Below are 23,284 nucleotides of genomic sequence, written 5' to 3' on the forward strand. Positions count from 1 at the left end.
TTTTATTGCTCTGTGATGATGCTTGACAGCCTTACCCGGTGCAACATTATGAAACCTCTTCAAGCGTAGACATGTGTATATGGTTGCATATGTGTGTAAGTATACACGTATCCAAATCTGTATATTTTCTGCTTAAACAGAAAACATTCAACGAAGAAAACTGCAAAAATTTAACTTCACTGACATCAGCAGCCAGTCTGAAATCAAAATGCCAACATTTTCACTGCAAGTAGGGGAGGACCCTGTATTCTTAATCTTGCAAAGTGTCAGGACTGTAGTTTAAAGGCACATCAAAGTGAGCAACAGGGGATTTGCATGATCAACACTGCTGCACAAGGGCTTGTGCATAATGAACCATCCCTTATTCACAACTTGCAGGCAGAAAGCAGGGCAGATTTGTCGAGACACCGTTGATGCTGGTGTTGATTTTCCACTGCTGTGTAACCCACAGTGATCACAAAGCAGAGAACCACATGAAAATGCGATCTCATCAAGCTGAGCTCGGAGCTTGAAATTGCACTGGATGTCTTCACTGCATCACCTCACCTGATCCTCCTGGGCACCAGGGTTCCCTACCCCTGTCTGGCTGGGAGGCTTTTTGGTGTATTTTCAGCAAGGAGAATGAGTGAAATTGCTTGTGATTAAATTTTCATGGTGAAGAAGGGAAGACTCTTAGGATTCCACCTTCTTCTTTGAAATATTTTGTTCTCTGTTAATAGGTGAATATGCCCAAAGATTTGGGGGATGTACTCTCATCATACTGGGTGGCCAGTCAGAGCTTGTTCTTTGCTGTGTTGGAGCAGTCTCTTGCTGGTTTGATCACTGATGTGGGTTGAAAACCCAGGTAAAAAATTAAGTCAAGTAATGAACCATTTATTTACAGACCCTACATGGCCGGGTTTTCACGTGGCTCTTCAAAGCCGCTCATACATAATTCCTGCTGCAAGCAAAAGAGTCCCAGCAACACAGGGAGGGGGGCTCTGTGCAGAATTCCACTACTTCACCAGCATTTTAGGGGCTGAAATGGAGGGTCAGAAATCCTTCCAAGCCAGATTTCCCTTTGGAGCTCAGATTATGCTCATGGGGGCCATTTTGCAGCTGCCCTCAGCAAAACCCCATCTGTAGCTGCAGTGTGATCACCAAAAGTATAACATTTCCCTTTTCTGTTCTTGCCTTTCCAAACCATTTCCATAACTTTGCAAGACCTTAATCTTCAAAGAAAGCCTTGATCAAGGGGAGAGAGAAACTTCCCACTCAGATGAGACACCGCAGAGTCTGAAGACAATCTCCCAGAGCAGCAGTGGCTGCCCTGTGGCAGCCAGCTAAGTAAAATGTTATTATAAACTCTGCATGGATCAGAGCTGTGAATTTATAATGGAGATGCTGCTGAAGCTTCAGTTATTATTTGCCTCAACTGTAACACCAGGCAGATTTGTTCACTTCAGTTAAAAGTACCCCGAGAAAGGGAGGACACGTGGCAAACCCTCGGCGCCGCTCTGCTGCACCCAGGTCGGAGGTGCTCGTGAGGGAGGAGGGTGTGCAGCATCTCCAGGGGGATATTTCACAGCCAGATCACACACCAGACACCCAGCAAGGAGCATCTGCAAAAGTGCTGCTTTTTAACTCCACGTCAAGTGCTTCTTGGACATAAAAGTAGGCAAGAGTCCCACGTGTCCTTGTCCCAGATGTAACGGCTCCATGGGCTTTTCGGGATCCTGCTGTCATAGAATCGAAGAATCATTTTGGTTGGAAAATACTTCAAGGATCATCAAGTCCGTCGTGTCCCCAAAACCACGTCTAAATGACCATATACAGCATTTTCAGTGTGGTGCCTGGAGGTGGAAGGGGTGAGTGTGGTGTGAGGAGCACTGAGTGCTCTGTGCACCATTATCCTCAGAGGGAGGCAGTTTTAGGGAGCAGAGGTATGAACAGTTCTGGTAAAAATAGCTTATTAAGGTGTGAATAAAGTTCTGCCGTAGGGGTGGACAGCATCTGGCTGCAAGGGGCTGCTGGCCTGTGGGGTTCAATAGCCCAAACTGCCAGGACAGCACAGAATCTTGGGTTTACCTTTTTTTTTTTCTTTTTTTTTTTCTTTTTTTTCTTTGTTTAACAACATTGTGTGAAATAGGACTCAGTGGACACAGGAGAGATGAGCAGGTCAGCTCTGTCCCGCAGTCTGAAGTGTGGTGGACACTGTTTGGTGAGACTGATGCCTCCTGGACAGCCTTTGGGGTGGCTGATCTCAGTCCAGCTCTGCTACTCACACGATTTTTCTGCAGCTCTGGCTTTGTTGCTACCAGAAGAAAGAGGAAGAAGCAGAGAGCACAGCCCTACATTTTGTGGAGGGGGAAAAAACCCCACTACCTCGCATCAGGCCACATCCTAGCCGAGTTGTGTGTGCTCAACGTGTCCTGAGCATCAGCAGCAGAGAGTTTCCCACATCATTCCCCATGGAGCTGCTCAGCTCAGCTCCCTGCTGCCTCTGAGCCCCTTTGGGGAGGGAGGTGCAGAGTGGCTGTGGACAGCCTAGCAAACATGAAAAAAAAAAAAACAAAAAAAAAAACCCCAAGAAAATTGGGGGAATATAAATTAGAGGGGGTGTGAAAAGAAATTGAGGAAATGCATTAGTCAAATTGTTTCAAGGCCTTGAATAGTGTTTAAATGGGAACTTTTAGCATGCATCAGTTTTGAATGCAGCACAAGTCCGTGAGTCAGCTCGGGTGGGTGTACTGGGAATCTTTATGCTTCCTTTTATTTATTAAATGTTGGCCCTGCCTGTCAGGAAGCCATTTAGCATCGGGAACATTTGCACTTCAATCGAGTAGAGATTCCGCTGTTTTACCTTTTGCCCCTGAAATTTGTTTCTCTCGTGTAGCCTCCTGTGATTTGATTTCCCTCCTGACAATACTGGGTTTTAAACAGGACGTGGCAGGCAGCTCTGGCTGCTGTAAATCCCTGCCCAAGTCGGTGTAGCTGTGGCGTTTTCCACCCTGAGTGAGTGCTTTGCAGACTCAGCGCCGGAGAAGGTATTAGGGAGGATGGATATGCTTCTAAATTTATAAATCACGGCAAAGCAGTTTTTAACAAGCAGAGGTGTGATCCTGCATAACTCAAGCCTCCCTGGCAGATGATTAGCGACTTCCCTCATAATAATTAGTGGGATGGTTTAGAAATTATTATTATACTGGGCTCAGTCAGTCGTGCCAGCAAAGGCTTTTCTCTCCGTCTGGCTCCTGGGACAGACACATTGTCTTTGTGTGTGTGTGTTGAGCAGAGATCTGTGCCCTCCCAGCAGCAAAACCCAGCTGTAAGAGCTGTAGACAACCTCCAGAGACCACGAGGTGCCTTGCAGGAGGATGAGAGGTCCCACTGGAAGGACCACCTGCTTAACCTGACCAGGGATTATTCCTGGCAGCTCCACCTTTGCTTATAAACTCATTTAAGAGGGAAAATAAAGAGCCCTTCAGGCTCATGAGTCCACAGAGACTGCCCTGGCTCCGTAGTCAGCAGTTCCAGTGCTAAGTGCCCGTCCCATCCCTCTGAACAGACTCCACCTGTTGCATTAGAGCAGCTCTGGGTGGGTTTGTTCAGTTGATGCACAGCTCTCATGGGCAGGTTTGTCTTTTGGCAGCCACTGAGCTTTGGAACAAAACACAGGGCAAATGCTGCCTGCTGTTTGCAGCATTTCCTTTGTGGAATTTTTTTAACTGCTTTGACCCTCCAAAAACTGGAAGGCCGAATCCTCCAGTGGATTGAAGCTGCTCTGGATTTACTCCTTCAAAAGAACTGAGCTCGGGAGGAAACAAGATGAGGCAATGACTTCGATATCATCAGCCTTATCTTGCAGCTGCCAGGTAGAAGGTAGAATTTATTCTGTGCTCGGCTCTCTACTTGCTTGTTTGTTTGTTTTAGGCAGTCGATTACGAGATGAACAGAGCTTTCATGCTGACAGTGATGGTATCAAACCAAGCTCCCCTGGCCAGTGGCATCCAGATGTCCTTCCAGTCGACAGCAGGAGTCACCATTTCAGTCACAGATGTCAACGAAGCGCCGTATTTCCCGACGAACCACAAGCTGATCAGGCTGGAGGAGGGGGTGCCCACGGGGACGGTCCTGACCACCTTCTCGGCGGTGGATCCCGATCGCTTCATGCAGCAGGCAGTAAGGTGGGACACCAGGCAGCCTCGGGGCTCCCCTGCAGCTCTGGGGTTCAGCTGCACGAGTCTGGGGAGCCGAGCAGCTGAAAGCTAATTTCCAAACTGATGGATGGGATATGAATACAACCTTGGCACCCGCAGTCGAGCGCTTGCACCGTGTCCTGCAAGCCCAAACTCACCATCCTCCTGCTGCAGGTCAGGCAGGCTCTGAGCAGCTGGGTCAGGGGGAGCAGGCAGAGTTGGATCCTGTGTTGGTGGCTTGCAGTGGGGCAGAGCACACCTTCAGACTGAGCAGATTTTCTGCGTTGTTACAGAGGTCAGGGCTGCTTTGCACCCAGTCTTTGGCTCTGCCTCACCCAGGGTGCTCTGACCTGTTGTGGTTCATGCATTTCATAAACACTGAGGTTTAGGAAAAGGCAGCTTCGTTATTTCTGTTTTATGGGGGGAAACTGAGGCACGGAAAGGGCTAGGCCTGGGTTTTCAAACGGAATGGCTGGGATTTTTAATCAGGCCTTGTGTTGCTTCCAGAGGATTTAGGTTCAACCTTGCTTAAAAGCCCAGTGCAAGAGGAGCTGTCGGCTAGTTCAGAGCAAGGCTTGGTGGGGTTACAAACAGCTGCTGGGCAGCCTTTGAAAGTGTCAAATTGTTGGTGTTTCCTGAGCAGTCAAACACCCATTCACAGCCCGTTGGCACTTGGTCTGTATCTCACCAGTGCTCCCCTTGCCTGCTCCCAGGAGGTGCAATTTGTTCCAACCTTCCCCTTCTCTTCAGAGCACCTGGCAAACAGAACCTCCTCCTTAGCTGCTTTCCCTGTGGATGGGATTCAGCTGGCAAAATTTTAACCTTGTGGGAGTCAGATTTTTATCCAAGTAGCGTAAGATCACTTTTAATTCATGCTGTGACCAGGAGGGTGTCACTCGCTCTGTTTTTCCCACCTGGGCAGACCAGGGACTGAATCCATGGTCCAGGACCTTGGCTCACATACCTTCCCACCAGGAGATAATTGGCAGAAAAGTGTAGGTGAAAATGAGTCCTTGTGACACTTTCACAACTGTTTCAGCTCCGTCTGTGCTGACAGGAAATGCGTTTCCTGCTCTTGGATACTTTTACATCCACAGAAATTCTTTTCTTTTTTGTGCCCAGTCTGTAAGGGCTGTGGTATTTTTGGGAAAACCTAAGTATACGACGTGACCACGGCTGAGGCCACTTAAACTTGCATCAGTTGTGACATTTTGTGTCAAGGGGAGTTTGAAATATTTCACCTGGCACAGAGCTGTCGGGTCTAGAAAATGATAGTTTATTCACTGCCTCATCTTGTTGTCTTTAGACACGCATTGTGACTTTGGAGGAAGGAGACCATCCTAACTAACAAGCCCATTTTTCTTATATTCTTTTTGAAATATTGGCCTTTGAAGGATCTTTATTTCCCTGATGTCTGTACCAAGGCTGGTTTTCAGAGGAGAGAACAACTCATTTGTGGTTGAGTGCTCCCTCTTACCTGGGGGGGTGATCTGTAATCCAAACGAGTGCCTGCTGTCCCTGTCATTGCACAGGGCATGTGTAGGGTCTGGTAAGGCTTCCTGTGAGCATGAACACCAGTTACTTGAGTTGTTTCTTTCTAGGGCTTCCAGGACACGCATTTTGTGCACCCACAGCACTTCATTTCCAAACCCCAGTACAATCTCTCTCCCTTTGCATCAGGACAGCCAATGCCCAGGCTTGGCAAGAAGCAGTGGGGTGGTTCTGAGGTCCTGTCTTAGTGAGATGTAAAAAAAGATATTTTATTTTTTCACTTCACGGTTGGCATTGGTGAGTTAGGAAAAAAGATACCCAAAAGGCTAAGCCTTCAGATCCGTGATAAGCACTTTGCAGAGCTGATCCAGCTGCTAGAGCCTTGCATAGAAATTTCAGTCTCTAAATAGTCTTTGATGAAATAGAGTTTTTACAAATAGAAGATGAGAAAGCAGGAGCATCTCCAGTAATGCACAGCTTGGCATGGCCAGTGTCACACCTCAGGTTATCCTCATTAGCTACAGACACATTCACAAAGCCAGCTTTGAAACTGGATCCCTGGTCATTTAGCAGAGGAAGGGCAACAGCCTCACAGCAGTGATACTGAAATGAAAACATCCCAAAGAGTCCAGCTCCATGAAATGTAATTCTTTCCTTTGGCAGGGGTTTGTGCAGCTGTGTGTTGCTTTCCTCTTCACATGGATTGACGCAGCTCAAGTTTCCCTTTGAGTTTCTGCTTCAAGCAGCCCAGTTCTGGAAAGGGATATTCACCAGAAGCCAGTAACGCTCTCACCTGCATATCTAATGACAAATTATATTAAACTGTCAGCAGGTCTGAGTTACCCATGAAATAAGCTCAGCTTCTGTTTGCTTATTTCAGTAATTTATAGTCTGGCCATTCATTAGCTTCCACTTGGATAGTTATGGTCCATCTCAGTTCAAACAGTACAAAACTGGGAGGCAGAAAAGCAAGAAAACAAGAAGGTAAGAAGGATGAACTGAACACACTGATGTGGAGAACACGAGAAAAGTTTGCCAAAAAAACCCCATGTTCTCAGCAGGTCGCATGGGATATGAATAGACAACAACAGTGAGTAGTTGGGAGGTGACTGACGGTGTTTTATTCCCAAACTGTTGTTTATTAGTGGTGGGCAGAAAAGAGAGGAATATCTTTGACATTAGAAACCTGTTTTCAAAAGGGCAAGGTCAGGAGCAGGAGAGAGCAGGAATCCATCCTCTAATTCAGGCATCTGAATGTAATATTTGTTGCAGAGCCCATTTCTCTTCAGCTGTAGAGACCTCAGGAAATGTCCTCTCCTAGCAGCAGGAAACTGGCATGTAAGTGGCACTTAGTGGAAAGAAGAACCTTTAAAACTAAAGTAATTGAAAAATTGAATAATTGTAAAGGTCAAAAACCGGATACTCAATTAGCATTGTGTTTGTCAACAAAACCAGTTACCCAAAGGTCCTTTGAATCACGGGTCAGGAGTCCAGAAAAAAAAAACGTTTTTCAAGCAATATTAAGGATATGTCAAGTGAAAAGACTGCCATGTATTTATTTCCTTTCTCTGTAGATACTCTAAGCTGTCAGATCCTGCAAACTGGCTGAACATTAATGCCACAAATGGTCAGATCACTACTGCTGCTGTCCTTGATCGAGAGTCAGACTACATTAAGAATAATGTCTACGAGGCCACATTCTTGGCGGCTGACAACGGTGAGCCCAGGCTTCACATTGTTCATGCTTCAATAAGACTCTAATGTGATGCATTAAGAGAAATGATGCCCTGACAGAGTTGTCAGTATAAGTTATCTTTTTCCCAGGTTTTTATGGTCAAAAATGTGAAAGTGGGATGGGAAATTGCTGGAGTAAATTAAATGTGCACAGTATTCGGTGAGTGTTATTAAGGGAAAGGGAGGACAAATGGAAAATTGATTTGGGGAGTTCAGTGTAGCGGCGTAGACTGAACTCAAAAAAGTGTCAAAGGGATGTGCTCTCCAGGGGCTGCCGAGCACACCGGTCCTGGTAATCCTCCCAAAGGCACTGAGCAGAGCGTTCGGGAAGCCTTCCATCAGGAAACCAGAAATAATTTTATGGGATGGCAGGAGGGTATTAAAAACAAGCCCATCTGTTGAACCGTGGTGGCTTTCGTAAAAGGTATGTCTGTCACAGGAGCTGGGCTCTTTCTGGCCACTGCCTGCCTGAAGTGTGCAGCCATCATCAGATCCTCTGGGTGCTGGTGTGCTCATTACCAAAGCCACTCAGGCCAGCCAGATCTCCTGGAGAAGTCCTGTTTGCTCTTCTCGTTGAAGATCGCTCGGTGCTTTTGCTCCAGTCAGCACTGAGAACTGCTGGCCTCACTCAAGCAGTGCTGCTGCCCTGCTTTTCTCTTCCTCATCCTGGTTAGGAGGAATTTTGCCAACCACACCCCAAATGTGGCCATGCTGGTATTTCATCCCTCTGTCTGGAAAAGGTTCAGGAGTTTCCCAGGACAAGGAGCTTCCCTCACCCACCCTCACTTTCCCTTTGCAGGGTGCTGAGCACTCAAACCAGAGCCCTAATTCAGCAGCACAGTTCAGTCTGGGCCTGGCTGTGAGCACCTCAATACATTGCTCATGCTCTGCAGGTGCTTTCAGGTCGGTGTTTGTGTGATCCCCCCAGGCTGGAGGTGCCACTGTCATTATGAGCAGATTCAGTGATGGTTGCAGGGCTAATGAAAGCTTCCTCCCTCTGGGGTTCCATACATCACTTCAGCCATTGCATCCCAGGTCACGGGGGTGAGGGAAACCCATGGAAGAGCTTCAGTGCTGAGGAGCTGTGCCAAGAAGTGCATTTTGCCCCTTCTTTGTGTCATGAATGGTAGGACTCATCCCACAGCCCCTTCCAAGCTTTTCCTCCATGAATGCAGCCAGGTCAGGGAAATTCAAAATATTCTCAAAGGGGTCTAGTGGTGTTCATCTGCAAAAGCCACAGGGCAAAAGAGGTCAAACGAGCAGGCCAAGGCTTGCCATGGTAGAGTTTGAACCTATCATCCTAATCCTCAGCATCTGACCTTGCAAATTCCAGGCATTTGGTGCAACGTGATGTGGAGTTAACCCCCTTCCCTAGCTGTAGTGCTGATGCAGCAGTGCATCGGCGCCTCCACATCCATCATTCAGCAGCTCAGAAAGTGAGGGCCTAGATAAATCTCTTTATTCTGAAAAATTAATCTATCACTGGTATATTGCAGCCATTAAAATGCACATAAAGCAGCACCTTATTTAAAATTCTGTCTAGAGTGCTTAGGATAACAGCTGAAGTTTCATCTAGGCTAATAGACTCTTGCCATATTGCTCCCAAGTTCCAGGTTCTCTGGCATCAAAGAAAAGCTTTGGGTCAAGGGTCTTGGTGGGGATTTTTCCCTCTTTCTTGAGGAAGCAGCAGCATCTTCTTTCCTTGAAGTTCTTTTTGCTGTTCTCAGTACATGATAAAGAAGTTTAGCCAATACTCCCTGGACATGCTCTGTTTCTCTCCCTGGGCTCCGGTGTACAGATGTTGTCTTTAAGAAAAGTCTTGGCTGCAATGTAAGGAGGGCAGAAAGGGAATCTTAATGCACAGCATGGTTTTAACCTGGCTTCTGAGGAGAGAGTCCCTTGGATCACACTGTGTCTACACAAGAGTGGAGCCTGGCAGTGTTTGAACCCCTCAGCCTATTTCAGTCAATCTCCCAGGGAAGCTGAGACCTTAAATGTGTCATATTCCAGCAGGTTTCATGAAACAAGGAGCTGAGCATGAAAACCTTGGCTTATACCTTGCTGTGGGAATGCAGACAGTGGCCCTGTGGAAAAGGCAGTGATGGAGAATTCAACAGCTAAATGGAAATGTAGAAGCTTCCTTTTGTCATTAGTATTTCAGTCTTAATTTCAGGGATCAGAGCAGCTTCTCCACTGGGGTCAGTGGTGCTATTGTAGCCCTCATCTCCTGAGGATAAAGTCCAAGGATCCTTCACTGCACATCGGTACCTGCTCTATGTCCTGGCTCTCTCCATATAAGACAGTTGAAGTAATGTGAAATGTTCCATAGTTTGTAGGACTTTTGCCTTTCCATTTCTCCTGAAACTGCCCCAGAACTGCACTCAGGAACACAAATAAACAAAAATACCGGGACTTGGATCCCAGCAATACTCAGTGGCCCATCAGAGGTGCATTTGTATGTGCAGCAATTGCAGGTTATTTCAGCCATGTGCCAGTCAGTGCCTCTCAGGACTGAGGGTTTGTGTTCGGTCTGTCTCAGAGGTTACAGTGGGAGCCTTGCTTTTATCCCAGAAGATACTCTGGGTAATGTGAAAGCAGTAAAATCACTTTGCTTGGTCCCAAAGGTCAGTTTTCATGTTCAACCCCAGTAACCTGGTGGGCTGTGTGCCTCTCCAGAAGCTTTCAAGGCTGATCAAAAGACGTTGTTTTAGAGGGAGACCTACCCCATGCCTACAAAATGAAAGGATGAGAGTCTGTGGTTGAAGGGCTTATGTTGGAACCATGAGAAAAGATCTTCCAGGGCTCCTTCAGAATTTTTGAGGCTCCCTTGAGGAATGGAGAAATGGGAAGTGGCTTGTGTAGCTTTGTATCTAGCACTGGCAGGAAGGGCCAGGACTGAAAATACAAACTTTAAAAATAATTGCTGAAGCCATACTGCCAGACGAGAGAGGCAGGCAGAGGGCAGGCCAGCACAGGGCTGCCAGATAAATGTGTGGGGAGAGAAATGAAGAACACTGTGCCATTTCTGGGAAGGCTGTTCTCTCCTGCCAGGGCAGATACTACTTTGTGTGAGTAGTCATTACTCTGACAAATGTGGCTCTCCATCAAGAAGGGCTGGAGGACCAGGACTACTGTGCTGTGACATTCCTGCTGGTTGGGACGGACGTGGAGAGGATGAGGAATTGTGTTTTGGGACATAACACTGCTGCTGGGGGTCAGTGGCATCACCCAGCGTGTCTGGTGAAGGCTCATACCGTGGGCTTTGAGCAGGGACCTCTCACCACTGAAGCTGGGGCTGGATGTGGGACGTGCTGGAGAGTCAGGCTTTCTTTGGTGCAGAGTTATGGCCTGCAAAGCTGAAAACCGGCCAGCAAGTGCTACAGTAAATGCTGACCAATGGGTTACACTGTGTAGGTTTTTCTCCCCTCCAAACCCTCTTCTTCCTCTTGTCAGCTCTCTTCCTAACAGTTTTTCAAAACAGCCATTACCAAGATTTGCAGGAGCAGCTTGGCATCACCTGCTTGTAGTTTTAGTTTGACTAGGGGCACTGCTGCAGGCTACAGATCTGCAGAACTCAACCTCCCGTTCTGCAGGAGTGGAAAACAGCAACATGACGATGCTTGGGGAAGTTCTATACTGCATAAAGCAAGGGACCATGAAAAGTGCAGCATGTCCCTGCTAAGGTCCAGGGAGGGAAGGTAAAAATCCTGGATTATTGGAACTGGAAAAGGCAGAGAGGGGGCTGGTCCGGGGTGTTGCCAATCCCGCTGCTTCCCGGGCGGCGGTGACGGGTCCGTGTGTCCCGCGCAGGAATTCCCCCCGCCAGCGGCACCGGCACGCTGCAGATCTACCTGATCGACATCAACGACAACGCCCCGGAGCTGCTGCCAAAGGAGGCGCAGATCTGCGAGAAGCCAAACCTGAATGTCATCAACATCACGGCCGCGGACGCTGACATCGATCCAAACGTGGGGCCCTTCGTCTTCGAGCTGCCAAGTGTGCCATCTGCGGTGAGGAAGAACTGGACCATCACACGGCTCAATGGTAAATGGGGCGGGCAATCCTGAGCACATTTGGCCTCCGGGTCACTAATGAGCCCCGCGTGCGGCTTCCAACTTCAAAACTTTCCCGGTTTCTTTTTTTTTTAAATCCGATTTTTATTTTTTAAAGCGCATTATGGCCGACATTATAGACAAGATAGTTAATCAGGAATGATTTGTATCAGACCTGCAGCATAACTCCAAGAGCCTTGGCACTTGGCTTTTTTTAATGCAGTTCATAATTATGAACAGTTATCAGTAGTGAACAGAGTATAAATCATCCATAATGGCCAAGGGGAAAAAAGCTATTATCAGTCTTCCTTATGTTCCTCCGGTGTAATTGTCATAAGCCACAATCAGGATCAATGTTCATTTCTCTGACCATAATTGCATAAAGGCAGCCTTTTAATTTACCATGGAACCAGGAGGGCTAGGTAAGTGTGAAGATTACCAGTATGTGAAGGATTTTTATATTGCAGCGTGCAACCACAAATGGCCCTAATTGCTCTGCTTATTGGTACTTTCAGCAGAGGATGGAAAATACCGTGGAGTTGTGGGCTGGTTTTGGCTTCAATGCTGATCCCCCTTGCTGAGGTCTGGCAGAGGGTGCCAGATCAGGGACAGCAGCTCATGCCCTCACAGCTCAAGGCTGTCACAATGGGATTACTTGGCTGTGTCTGTCACCAGTGAGTTCCCAAAATCCTGGGGTAGAAGGGTGAGTGAGTACGGATCCTGCACAAGTGGCCTGGGGCAGCCCAGCCTCAGGAAGCGATATCTGTGTGTTCCAGTTTGTGTTTGACGCCGTTTTGAACACGTGCAGCTGGATTTGCAGATGGCATCCAGGTAGTTTAGTGCAGCAGTGGGAACACACAGTACTTTGCAAAGCACAGGCTGGTTGTTGCCTGCCCAGGTGTGTTGTTGCCAGCCTCTCCTGCTGGGCTCAGAAGAGGGCTCTAGCAGAGAAGCCTGCACAAGTGCTGCTGCAAGGCTCTACCGGTGTCTGTGATCTGTCTGTCTGTCTGTCTCGGTCTCCAGGGGACTACGCCCAGCTCAGTTTGCGGATCATGTACCTGGAAGCAGGAGTCTACGACGTGCCCATCATCGTGACAGACTCAGGAAACCCCCCCTTGTACAACACCTCTGTCATCAAGGTGAAGGTGTGCCCGTGTGACGAGAACGGCGACTGCACCACCATCGGCGCCGTGGCTGCTGCGGGGCTGGGCACGGGGGCCATCATTGCCATCCTGATCTGCATCATTATCTTACTGAGTGAGTACCACAGGGCTGGGCACAGGGGCCATCATTGCCATCCTGATCTGCATCATTATCTTACTGAGTGAGTACCACAGGGCTGGACACGGGGGCCATCGTTGCCATCCTGATCTGCATCATTATCTTACTGAGCGAGTACTGCAGGGCCCGCCCTAAAATCACAGACTGCTTTGGCTTGGAAGGGATCTTAAAGTTTGTCTTGTTCCAACCCTCCTGTCACAGGCAGGGACTCCTTCAGCTATCCCAGGTTGCTCCAAGCCCTGTCTAACCTGGCCTTGGACACTTCCAGGGATGGGAAAGCTTCTCTGGGCACCCTGTTCCACACCCTCACAGTAAACAATTTCTTCCCAAAATCTGCTCTAAATCTCTCCTCCTTCCTGTTTCCCTGTTCCCTGTTGTTCTTTCCTATAGCTTGTATTTTTCAAGCTCCACACAGAGGGCAGGTCCCTGAGCTTGGGCTGTGGGGATGGTTCACACATCTGCATTCAGACCTCCTTCACTGCAGTGTCAGCAAAATGAGCTCTGCCTGTGTCAGACCTGTCTTTCTAAGACTTCCAGTAGCTTTGCAAACATTATTACACCTGACAACAACTTGTAAGTAGTGAGTGTGATAGGATCGTCCACATTTTGCAGGAAAAGGTTGAAGGCTTCTTCCAAATTTCTCTGTCAGATTCTCCCACGGCTCTCATGTCTGGCTGGCTGTGGATATACTGGTTCCCAGTCCCAGATACACTGGTTATGAGAGTCTGGCCTTGCTGAGCCAGTGCATAACTGTGTTTTTCTGGTTGTTCCAAGGAAAAGAAGAATGGTGGTTATTCCTGTTGCTTTTCAAATGACCTCGGATTGGGGCATCATGGGGGATTATGAGTGTTTTTAGTGGAAGGATTCCCAGTTGGGCAGAAACGATGGAGGACTGAGGATACATCACAAAGAAGGACTGGCCATCCCTTTCCTCAAGGCAGAACGATCCCTTTTTCCCAGGAGTCCTGTCAGTCCCAAGCTTCCATGAGCATTACCAATAACCATGTGTGCGCACACTTAAAAAGTAAAAATTACATCATTATAACTGCAAGCAGGAGTTGGCACAGTAGGAACAGATAAAAACAAGCACTGGAATGAACAATGAGGTAAATATTCATCAAGAAACACAGGATGAATCCATGGGACTCTCATTAAAGCTAATGGGAGTTATGGTGCTAAATCACATTTAATATTTACCCCCAGTGCGTTTTAACAGAGAGCTGACAGAGCAGCGTATGCTGCAAATGTCACCAAATGGGGACGTGACATGGCACATTAGGAGAATGGGTCACCCCTGGACGTCCACCCACATCCTGGGCTGGTGGTGGGAATGTATTGTGTGTAATTGATCTGCTGGATCAGGATGGAGAGCGAGGAAGAAACTGGGTGTTTGTGCAGACTCTGCTCCTCTCCCAGCCCAGCTGAGCTGGGGGAGCATCCCTGTGCCCAGCCACAGTGCCCAATTCCTGCCCTTCATTCCCAGTTTTGGCTGCTCCTTTCAGCCCGGGCGGTTGTTCGGGGCGCTGCAGTCGCGCTCCCTGGTGAAGATGAAGGTGCTCCTCAGCCCTGCTTCCTTTTGCTCTGCAGGTTTGCTGCTGCCCCTGGGCTCAAAGTTGGCACTGGAGCCACAGAGGTGATGGAACACAGGTCTTCTTTTTGCTGCTCTTGTATAAACCCAGTGCTAAAATACAATTTAAAACGGTTGAAAATCCTATTGACCGAAATTAACTTCAGCTGAAGGACATTTGATTTAAGAGATTCCTCTTTCCATTTTCAGATACATTATCCCATTTTAAATTACGGGTTTTATTACAAAAGCTTATTTTTACATTCATTGTAATTCTAATTGACTTTTTTTTTTTTCTTGGAGAGCTGCAAAGCACTGTATCGGTGATGAAAAATGTAATTTGCAATGAGAAGTTTTACAGTTACATCCTTCCAGTGTTTTGCCTCCTTTCTATCTGTTTCATATCATGACCTCTGAACAATAGCCTGGAAGAAGGCAGAAGAGGGATTTTCTTGTGCTATTTGTCCATTTTAGAGTCAGCAGGTCAAAGTTGGATGACTTTAAAAGGAAGAAGAAACAAGGGGACAGGTCCAAGATTGCTCCTGTGAAGGAAGTTTATGCCTTTACCTTTGCTCAAAGGGGTTTTTTTCTTCTTCTTGCTGCCTGATGTATTAGCTGCACAAATAACACATTTAGAAGAGCAATACAGTAAAAAATTGTGAAGGGTGAAGACAATAGATTTCAAGGAAAACTACATGCAGAGCGAAAATGGTTCTAACAGCAGTAATAGCACTTCCCATTCTGCAGAGTGAATAAAAGGAAGGAGAGTGCACTACATCCACCATTGACACTTTGAAGGTCTTTTTTTTTCCAAGGTAGCTGTAAAGGCGTTAATGGCACCGTTTTTTCCACAAGTCCATGAAAAAGTATCATTTAAAAAAAAAAAAAAAAGAAAAAGATAAACCCCAGTAACCATTATAATATTGTCTTTGTGGACCAGTCAGTTATCTTGTTGTGAGAGACTTGAAAAGGAGCAATGAAAAAAGTACTTCAGTAGTTTGCTAAATAGCTGAGGTTTTATATTACAGATGAGAGTTACATTTTCTTTCCTTTTTTTTTTTTTTCTTTCTTGAATAGATCTAGGATAAGCATTAAAGAAATGCTGAACTACCTGAAAACAATTCTGTTAGCTGGCAGGCAGGGATGGCCACCAGCTGGCACACAATGGCAGTAATTAGCTGTCCGGTCCTCTTTGCTCACTCTGCTGAATTCCTGTTGGGTATAAACACTTTGGTGCTGGGAGGAAGAATCTGGATCCTCCTAACCATCTCTTGCTGCAAGTTGGATGGCCCAGCCGGGTCCCCAGGGTCTGGTCTCAGCTAAAAACCCCAAACTTTGGGATCGCACATCCTGCCTGAGTTTGCTTGCGTTGGCTGCGTTGGTTTGGCACAGCTGAGGGTTGACCCAGATGAAAGGAACCTGGGACACTTGTTCCCACCGCCACTGTCCATCCATTTCTCCCTTCTCCTGCAGATTGCCACCACTGCAGCTCAGTGTGGGGCTTGCGTGGAGAATGGAGGGGAGAGCAGACAGTGGGAGGTGCAACTGCAGCAGCTGCCCAGGCTGAACTTCAGTTCTTCAGGGCATTATTTGCAGCCACTGAGTACGAGAATGAAAACGAGCATATTAACAAATTCCTGAAGAAGACAAGATCTGGCTGCCTTATGTTAGTGGAGACTAGAGTTCCCAGATGATCACACGTGCGGTAATTCACAGGGAGCACACAGCCCCTGGGATGTGGGTGTCCCTTTGAAGGGTGAGGCTGGGGAGCAGTGAGCCAGTGTTCTCTGTGGGTAAAGTTGGTTAAGAAGGGAAAAATTTCTCATGATTCAAGAACTGCTCATCTCTCCCTGTGCTGTGAGAGATTAGCCAAGCCTGGCATGCAAATGCTGATGCCTGAGGAGCTTGGCTGTGTGCTAGCAGATTTGCTCTCCCTCATTCTGCAAAGCTAGCCCTGCTCTCTGAAAGGATTTCAGATGATCTGAGATTTGCTTTCCAAGTCAGTGGCCAAATGCATGTGCTAATGTCCTGGCTAATCTGATCTCAGAAGTCTAAAGAGCCTCCCTCATGGACCAAAGAATATGAGGGAGGCCAAATTGGATTACAGGACCCAGTGTTGTGCATCCTCCCCAGATCAGTCTTGCCTGGCCAATTGCAGGAAACAGCAGAGACTGTCACAGTCAGGGCTGGTGACCTGAATGGGCTGAACCTGTGCTGGAACAGCCCCTTGTGCACAAATGCTGGGTAGCTCTCTTCTGCAGCTCTCTTCCTTCTGTCTTTATGCCCCTGAATAAAATAAAGGTGGAAATCTGATCCTGAAGACTCAGGATTCAGATCAAATATTTCCAGAAGTCTGCAGTTTTCACACTTTCTGGTTACTTCTCCTTTGATTGTGTGCTTTACTCCTGATTAATATCAGCCCAGTCAGCATCGGCGATGTATCTTAAAGCAATGTTTGTAGTGGGAATCTGTCACGGCTCTCACTGATCTCCCCTTGAAAATTTAGCCCGTGCAATAGGTTAACATTTTATTCCTCCTGCCAGCAGCCAGGGAGGCTCTCTGCAGTGTGCAGGGGTGGGTGAGGTGTCAGGACACCCTGAGCCTGGCCTTGTGCTGCAGGGGGTCCCAGCTCACCCAGCTTCCTCCCTGCTGCAGCCATGGTTCTGCTCTTCGTGGTGTGGATGAAGCGCCGGGAGAAGGAGCGCCACACCAAGCAGCTCCTCATCGACCCCGAGGACGACGTCAGGGACAACATCCTCAAGTACGACGAGGAGGGAGGCGGAGAGGAGGATCAGGTGAGAAGAGCCCCTGAGTTGTGGCCAAGGAGCAGCTGTGTGATCTGTGCTCTCAAAAAGGCAGAAACCACGTCGTTTGTAGTAAAACACATGCAAAGGGTTGTGTTCCTTTATTTATGACCAGGCAGCTTTATTGGCTTCCCTGCTGTGGTGGAGAGACAGCAGGTCCAGGAGATTCAGGATATTACTGGGACACGCTCCTGTGCAAGCAGGATGATGCCAGGAAACCAGTGCCACAGGGATTTTTCTACCCCCTAGGCAGCTTCCTTGGGAAGGACTATAAATCACTCCACTGACACTCATGTTCAAACCATATTTCTGCTACTTAAGTCATTAAAATTGTGTGTGTTCTACCGGAGATCTTCCTAAAACCAGCCAGCAGCTGCTGCCCTGCCCAGCCATGTGGCTGCAGTCTCTTGCCTTGGCTTGAATGAGCTTTGAGCTTCTGTGAGCTTTCCCTGCATTTACTTAATCGTCTCTAATGTGCTTTTAATTTCTTTTAATTTCTGGACGTGGTTTGTGAGAAATGTCTAAAGAGATTTGGGGATTTTCTCTTTCACCACGCAGCGCGCTGTGGCAAAGCTTTGCTGGGTGACAGAGCCCTGAGCCACAGGCTGCCTGAACACGTCAGCTTTCCTCCAGTGCCTCTTCCTACAGACACCGGTGCTGATGTTGCATGAAAACTTCCCTGGCCTGCACTCCTGGGATGTGCTTTTACACTGCTCCGTGTCCCAATTCCTCAGCTAAAATAGCAAAGTTGGGTCACTCATGTTGAAGTCGCCGGTTTTTCACTCCTCCCGAGCATGAGTGAGGAGCCCAGGACACCCTCAAATATGATGTTCGTGCAAATTACGTGACTGTACGTGGTGTAATGGCTTTATTTTTGCTTGTTGAATTGGACTGCAGGGTTCCAGGTCAGTGTTTAGGGGTCCCACTAAACCCCTGCAGCACATCCTGCCGTGGAGGTCCCGGTGCCCTTCAAAGGCGAGCAGGCGAGCCCGGTGAGAGCTGCCATGGCAAACTCTGAGCAGGAGTCCACCCAAACCTTGAAAAGTTCTTATTCCACAGAAAGAAAAATCCTTGCAATTAACATTTCTTTTTTGTCTTGTCACTGTCGAGTTATTTATAAATATTGCTCCTGGAGATTCAATCATCCCCGTCTGAGCACAAGGATAGTTTTCCTGGTAGAGGCACTGTTCTAAGCATTCCAAGTAGCTAAAGTATCTGGTTTCAGGCAACTACGCTGTAGGCTTAAATATTTTAGGAAGGATTCGTTAAAAATAACAGCAAAGGATGAACAGCAAAACACCATTACCTACATGAATTCATTTTTAATGAAATATTACCTGTTTCTCATTTCGTGATAGAAACCTATTCTGTTGGGATTTTTCACAAGCAAAAAGAACATAATTACTTTGAAAAGCCTACATGCATAAATGCAAAATGCATTTTAATGTTTTTACTTCTGTGGAAATGTAATTGCAATAATATGTCTACCAACACTGTGTCTCTACATTATAATGTGTATTTTGTCAAAAAAGTTATGTGTACACCTATGCACACACAAACAAAAGCCAGGGCTTTATCCCAAATATTTAGATGCTGTGTGAGGTATTCAGAAAGTATTTAAATACTTGATTTAACTTCTAAGATACACTCTTAGGAGGTCAATTTTATGAACTGCCCAGAGGTCAGGTTCATCTGTAGTTTACATGGAGGTGCTACATACCCAGGGATAAGATTTGCTATCAAACTTCAGGTGAAACAGAATTAAAGCCCTCAACTTGTTTGCACATTGAATGAGCAGGTGATCTGAGCGAAAAGCTCTGCGTTTCATGCTGTGCCTTCCCATTTGTCGCAGGATTACGATTTAAGCCAGCTCCAGCAGCCGGAGACCATGGATCACGTGCTGAACAAGACACCTGGAGTCAGAAGGGTGGATGAAAGACCTATTGGTGCTGAACCACAGTATCCTATAAGACCAGTAATCCCACATCCAGGGGATATTGGTGATTTTATTAATGAGGTATGTTCTGTCGGGGGTCTTGTGTCACATCTTCAAAGCTTGAGCAGCCAGCTAATGTCAGGCTTCCCTGACTGCACGGACCGAGCGGCACTAATGCTCGTGCCAGAAGTCTGATGCCAGCCAGGGAAAGGATTGGCATGAGCAAAGGATGCAGGGCTTGGCCTAATGAAGGCACTGAACCTGCAAAAAGTCCAAGATTTCTGTCTTGTGGCTGTTACACCATGCTTTTCAGCACCCAGCAGAATCAGCCACTTGTGGCTCCTGGACTTCTAATTATTTCAGCAGTCTGTGCCTTCCTCATAAGCTCTGTTTGGTGTAAAGCCTCAAAGAGTTTGCTGCACAGAGAGACTCAGATCAGAGAGGGTTTCTTTATTTTATGTTAGATTACTGCTCCTTTATCTGCCTGTACAAATATCTATCCATTTGGTATTTCTTACCTCATTTTTAGTTTTGAGTGATTGAGTGGTTACAAACCAATCAATGCATTATTTCCTCCGAGACAAAGCACACCATCCATTTCCTACGCCAGAAAAATAAATGTTACAGCCGTTTAATTCTATTATTGCATGCATTTCCTGCTGTGCTTTTCTCATTTTCATCATTAAAATCCCTTCTTCCTTTGTCCCTTTGTCCGTCCTTCGCTCACATTTACGCACGTCCACGCTCGTGCGGACTCGCTCTTCTTTCACACGCCCCCGCTGCTGAAGCCAGTTCCATCTCCCCACGCTGAGGCCAGGGCTTCTGAAGGTGGGAATGTGGAACATTTGCTTTATTGCAGGGCTGTTCCACCCGGCTTTCCCTGACGCTGGGCTCTGCAGCAAAGCAATTCTTTTTCTCCAGTTCCCGAGGCTGTTTCCGTGGCCTGCCTACACTGCTGCCCACACCTCACAGGAGCAGCAATGCTCCCCAGCCCTCCGCCCAGCGTTCCACACCCCACCTCTGTCCTAATTGCAGAATTTTGCCGGGAGTGATTTTTTTTTCTTTCTTTTTTTTTTTTAATTTTGTTTTCCTGAAGGAATGAAAATAGTCAGAATTAAAATATTGGCAGGAGAGGAAGGGTGCTGGGTTTTGTTTTATTGGCTAAGCTGGAAATCTCAACAGGCAACCCCAGGAAGGACATGCTGGCCAGGATAGAAAGCTTTCCAGATCCAGAACAGGATCATTGGAAATAAACAGCTGGAAATAACAACTCTTTTTTAGGGACACTGGGAGTTACTGAGTTTTCTGCTGGGTGCAGCTGAGAGGTCTCTACCCAGAGGTGCATCCGGGAAGCCCCGGGACCTTTGTTTTTCCCTTTTAGCTTTGCTGCAGGGATCCCAAACATCCCCTCAAACCCCGTGGAGGGCATTAACACCGTGTGTTCTCCCCCCCAGGGCCTGCGTGCAGCAGACAACGACCCCACAGCCCCCCCCTACGATTCCCTGCTCGTCTTTGACTACGAGGGCAGCGGCTCCACCGCCGGCTCCGTCAGCTCCCTCAACTCCTCCAGCTCTGGGGACCAGGACTACGACTACCTGAACGACTGGGGGCCCAGGTTCAAGAAACTGGCAGACATGTACGGGGGAGGAGAGGAAGATTAAACTGACCTCATCTTATTTTAAAAAAAAAAAAAATTAAAAAAAAAATTAAAAAAAAAATAAATTAAAAAAAAAGAAGAAGAGGAAGAAGAAAAAAAATTTAGGAAAAACAAGCGAACAACAAACCCACAGACAACGTTAACAAAAGAGCCGATGCAGGAGCAAGAACTGTACAGATGTGGCAGCTTTTTTAATTAATATCCCCTGCTGACTGTATTGTTATTTTTAGTGGTGATATAGGAGGTTTCTTTTCTTTTTTCCTTTCTTTCGTTTGTATTTTTTTTCCTTAGAATATTGAGCTGTCTCGCATGAACACTTGTCTCTGCTGCAGGTTTCTTTTAGGGTTTTTTTTTGTTTTTTTAATGTCAGCTGGGATATTGCTCGTTTACCTGCTTTATGACTAAAGAGAGTGAAAGGCACTCTGTCTTAACTTGAATTTCTTAGAACAGAAGCACTGTTTTTAAAATATATATATATATATATATATTTGAAAGTGCCTTTTGGTGCATGTGTCAGATTCCCTTCAATCTCAGGAGTGATGAAAACAAACATACAACCATCCTGGGCAGCACTCCCTGTGACCCTAAGCCAGTTCTAGCTGGGAAGGAGTTAACAAAAAGGAACTGTGGAGGTTATTTCTTTTTTGCCTTTTGGTGTTTCGTTTAATTTTGTGGTTTTTTGTTTTTTTTTTTTAAAGGGGTGACTCATTCTGGGGTGGAAGAGGACGGGGGGTGGGGAGGGGGGAAATGTTTTGAGTCAAAATCTTAACAGCCATCTTTAAGCCTCAGCAGGTGGTGAACTAGTCATCATGTTGTATATAATTCAGTGTTATCAGATGCAAAATACTGACCAGAGGGCTCTGCTGGCCCCTGATCACACTCAATGTAGCTGCATAGAACTATAGCATTGATAAAGCCTTTGGTTATTGCAACAGAAATCTCCGACAGCCCTTGCCTAAAACCCTACCAAGTAAATCGTGACATGACCAAAGGCCCATCTGTTTGTTTTTCTGCTGTCGCCGTGTTTCGGCCCCCACGACCTCGTGAGCGATGGACACGCTGGTGGAGCGAGGTGGTGGTGATGGTGGTGGTGGTGTCCCCCATCCCTGAGGATGCCCAGCACCGGTGCTGCTCTCCTGGGCTGAGGCAGGGTTTGTGCGGCGGCGCCGCTCGCGGCCGAGGCAGCGCCGAGGACAGGGACAGGTTACCCACACTTCTCCCATCCCTAAGTATGGAGTTAGTCTAGTACCACATTAATGCCTTGGAGCATTAGTAGCCAAAGCTCAACAACATCATGTAACTCAGCTAATGTGTGTCCTTTCTATTCGATGGGTAGGCGCTGCTATCTGTAGTAAATGTGTTTTTTTGGAGAAGAAGTGGCAACGAGGGCCTGTTAAGTATCTTGTGGTTAATATGCTCAAGCATTGCCAAGTAAGCAAGAGGTTTCGCAGCATCCAGGCGTAATTCAACATCAGTATTATAAATGGTAGCAAACTACCTAGTTTATATGTAGGGTCAGTTTAACCAATAACAAATAGTTATTAGCTTTTTTTATTACATTTTTCCTTTACTGATTTGGACTAGTGGGTTTATGTCTAATGTTTGTAAAATGATTTAGACTGCATGGATGTGTAATATAAACCACATTTAATGGATTATGAGCCACTTAATTAATGTGCTATGAAATCTTGGATTACCTGTGTTTTATATTCTGCAGACGATTTTGCAGTGGGTTCGCTAAAACTTGTAAAAGTGCTTAGATATATTTTCCTTTAAATCCAAGAATGTGCACAGTATTGGAAGGTGATTATCCAGGGGATAATCACGCTTTTTTTGATATCTCTATTGATTCTCATGTTGAATGCTAAGAGTTAAAGGGGGGGAGGCGGGGGGAGCGAGCGCGTGCACATGAGAGCGAGAATGAGAGGACGAGAGCTTGCGGTGATGAGTGGGCGCCTTTCAGAGGGTAAACTGGGCTGCAAGATCGTCTCTATAGATTTTTGAAATGCTCCTAGTGCATTTTATATTTCATTGTACCATATTTTCTATAAAATGCAATTTCTGTAAATTAATGAGCATTTGAAATGTGTCTTGTATGAAGTGGAATGTGGTAAAAGTCTGCCCGAGGGGACTTCGGCGTTACCAGGATGTTATTAACTACCAAGGGTGAGATCTTTCTTTTTGTCTTGGTTGGTCAGTTGGTCAGTCAATGGGTCAGTTTGTCTTTCACAGCTCGGAGAGCAAACTCACTCTCACCCAAGGTTCTTGAGGAGACCAGGAGGCAATGGTGTGGGCCTCAGAGGAGAGGGATGGCACTAACAGCAGCAGCATGGTGAGGATGTCACACCACGGGCATGGGCTGGCAGCACCTGACACTCTTCCATATTCCCATTCCATCGTTGTGAACTCAGTCATCTTGTGAGACCACCGTGGAAGTCTTGGTTTGCTTCTGCCCTGTGCCATCCCCCTCCTCTTGACCACTCTTGGCCAACCTCCCAGCCCCTGTTCCCAGCCACCTGGCACAGAGGCTGCATGGCCCCGCAGCCTCTCTCCCTTACCCATGGCACTCTTGATTCTTCCCTCC

The 23,284-nt window shown here is 46.9% G+C and overlaps 1 protein-coding gene across 1 annotated transcript in view; it reads left to right on the top strand.

Moving 5' to 3' along the window:
- CDH4 (cadherin 4) overlaps positions 1-21,395 on the top strand; it is a 419,139-nt gene extending 397,744 nt beyond the window's left edge. The window contains exons 10-16 of the mRNA XM_040079951.2: positions 3,913-4,166; positions 7,244-7,386; positions 11,214-11,447; positions 12,479-12,712; positions 16,959-17,098; positions 18,960-19,124; positions 20,498-21,395. Coding sequence (XP_039935885.1) covers positions 3,913-4,166; positions 7,244-7,386; positions 11,214-11,447; positions 12,479-12,712; positions 16,959-17,098; positions 18,960-19,124; positions 20,498-20,704 — 1,377 coding nt within the window. The 3' untranslated portion in view covers positions 20,705-21,395. The remainder of the gene's footprint in view (positions 1-3,912; positions 4,167-7,243; positions 7,387-11,213; positions 11,448-12,478; positions 12,713-16,958; positions 17,099-18,959; positions 19,125-20,497) is intronic.
- Positions 21,396-23,284: the final 1,889 nt, after the last annotated feature.

Source organism: Hirundo rustica, chromosome 16 (assembly GCF_015227805.2).
Source record: "Hirundo rustica isolate bHirRus1 chromosome 16, bHirRus1.pri.v3, whole genome shotgun sequence".
In the NCBI taxonomy this organism is placed as follows: Eukaryota; Metazoa; Chordata; class Aves; order Passeriformes; family Hirundinidae; genus Hirundo; species Hirundo rustica.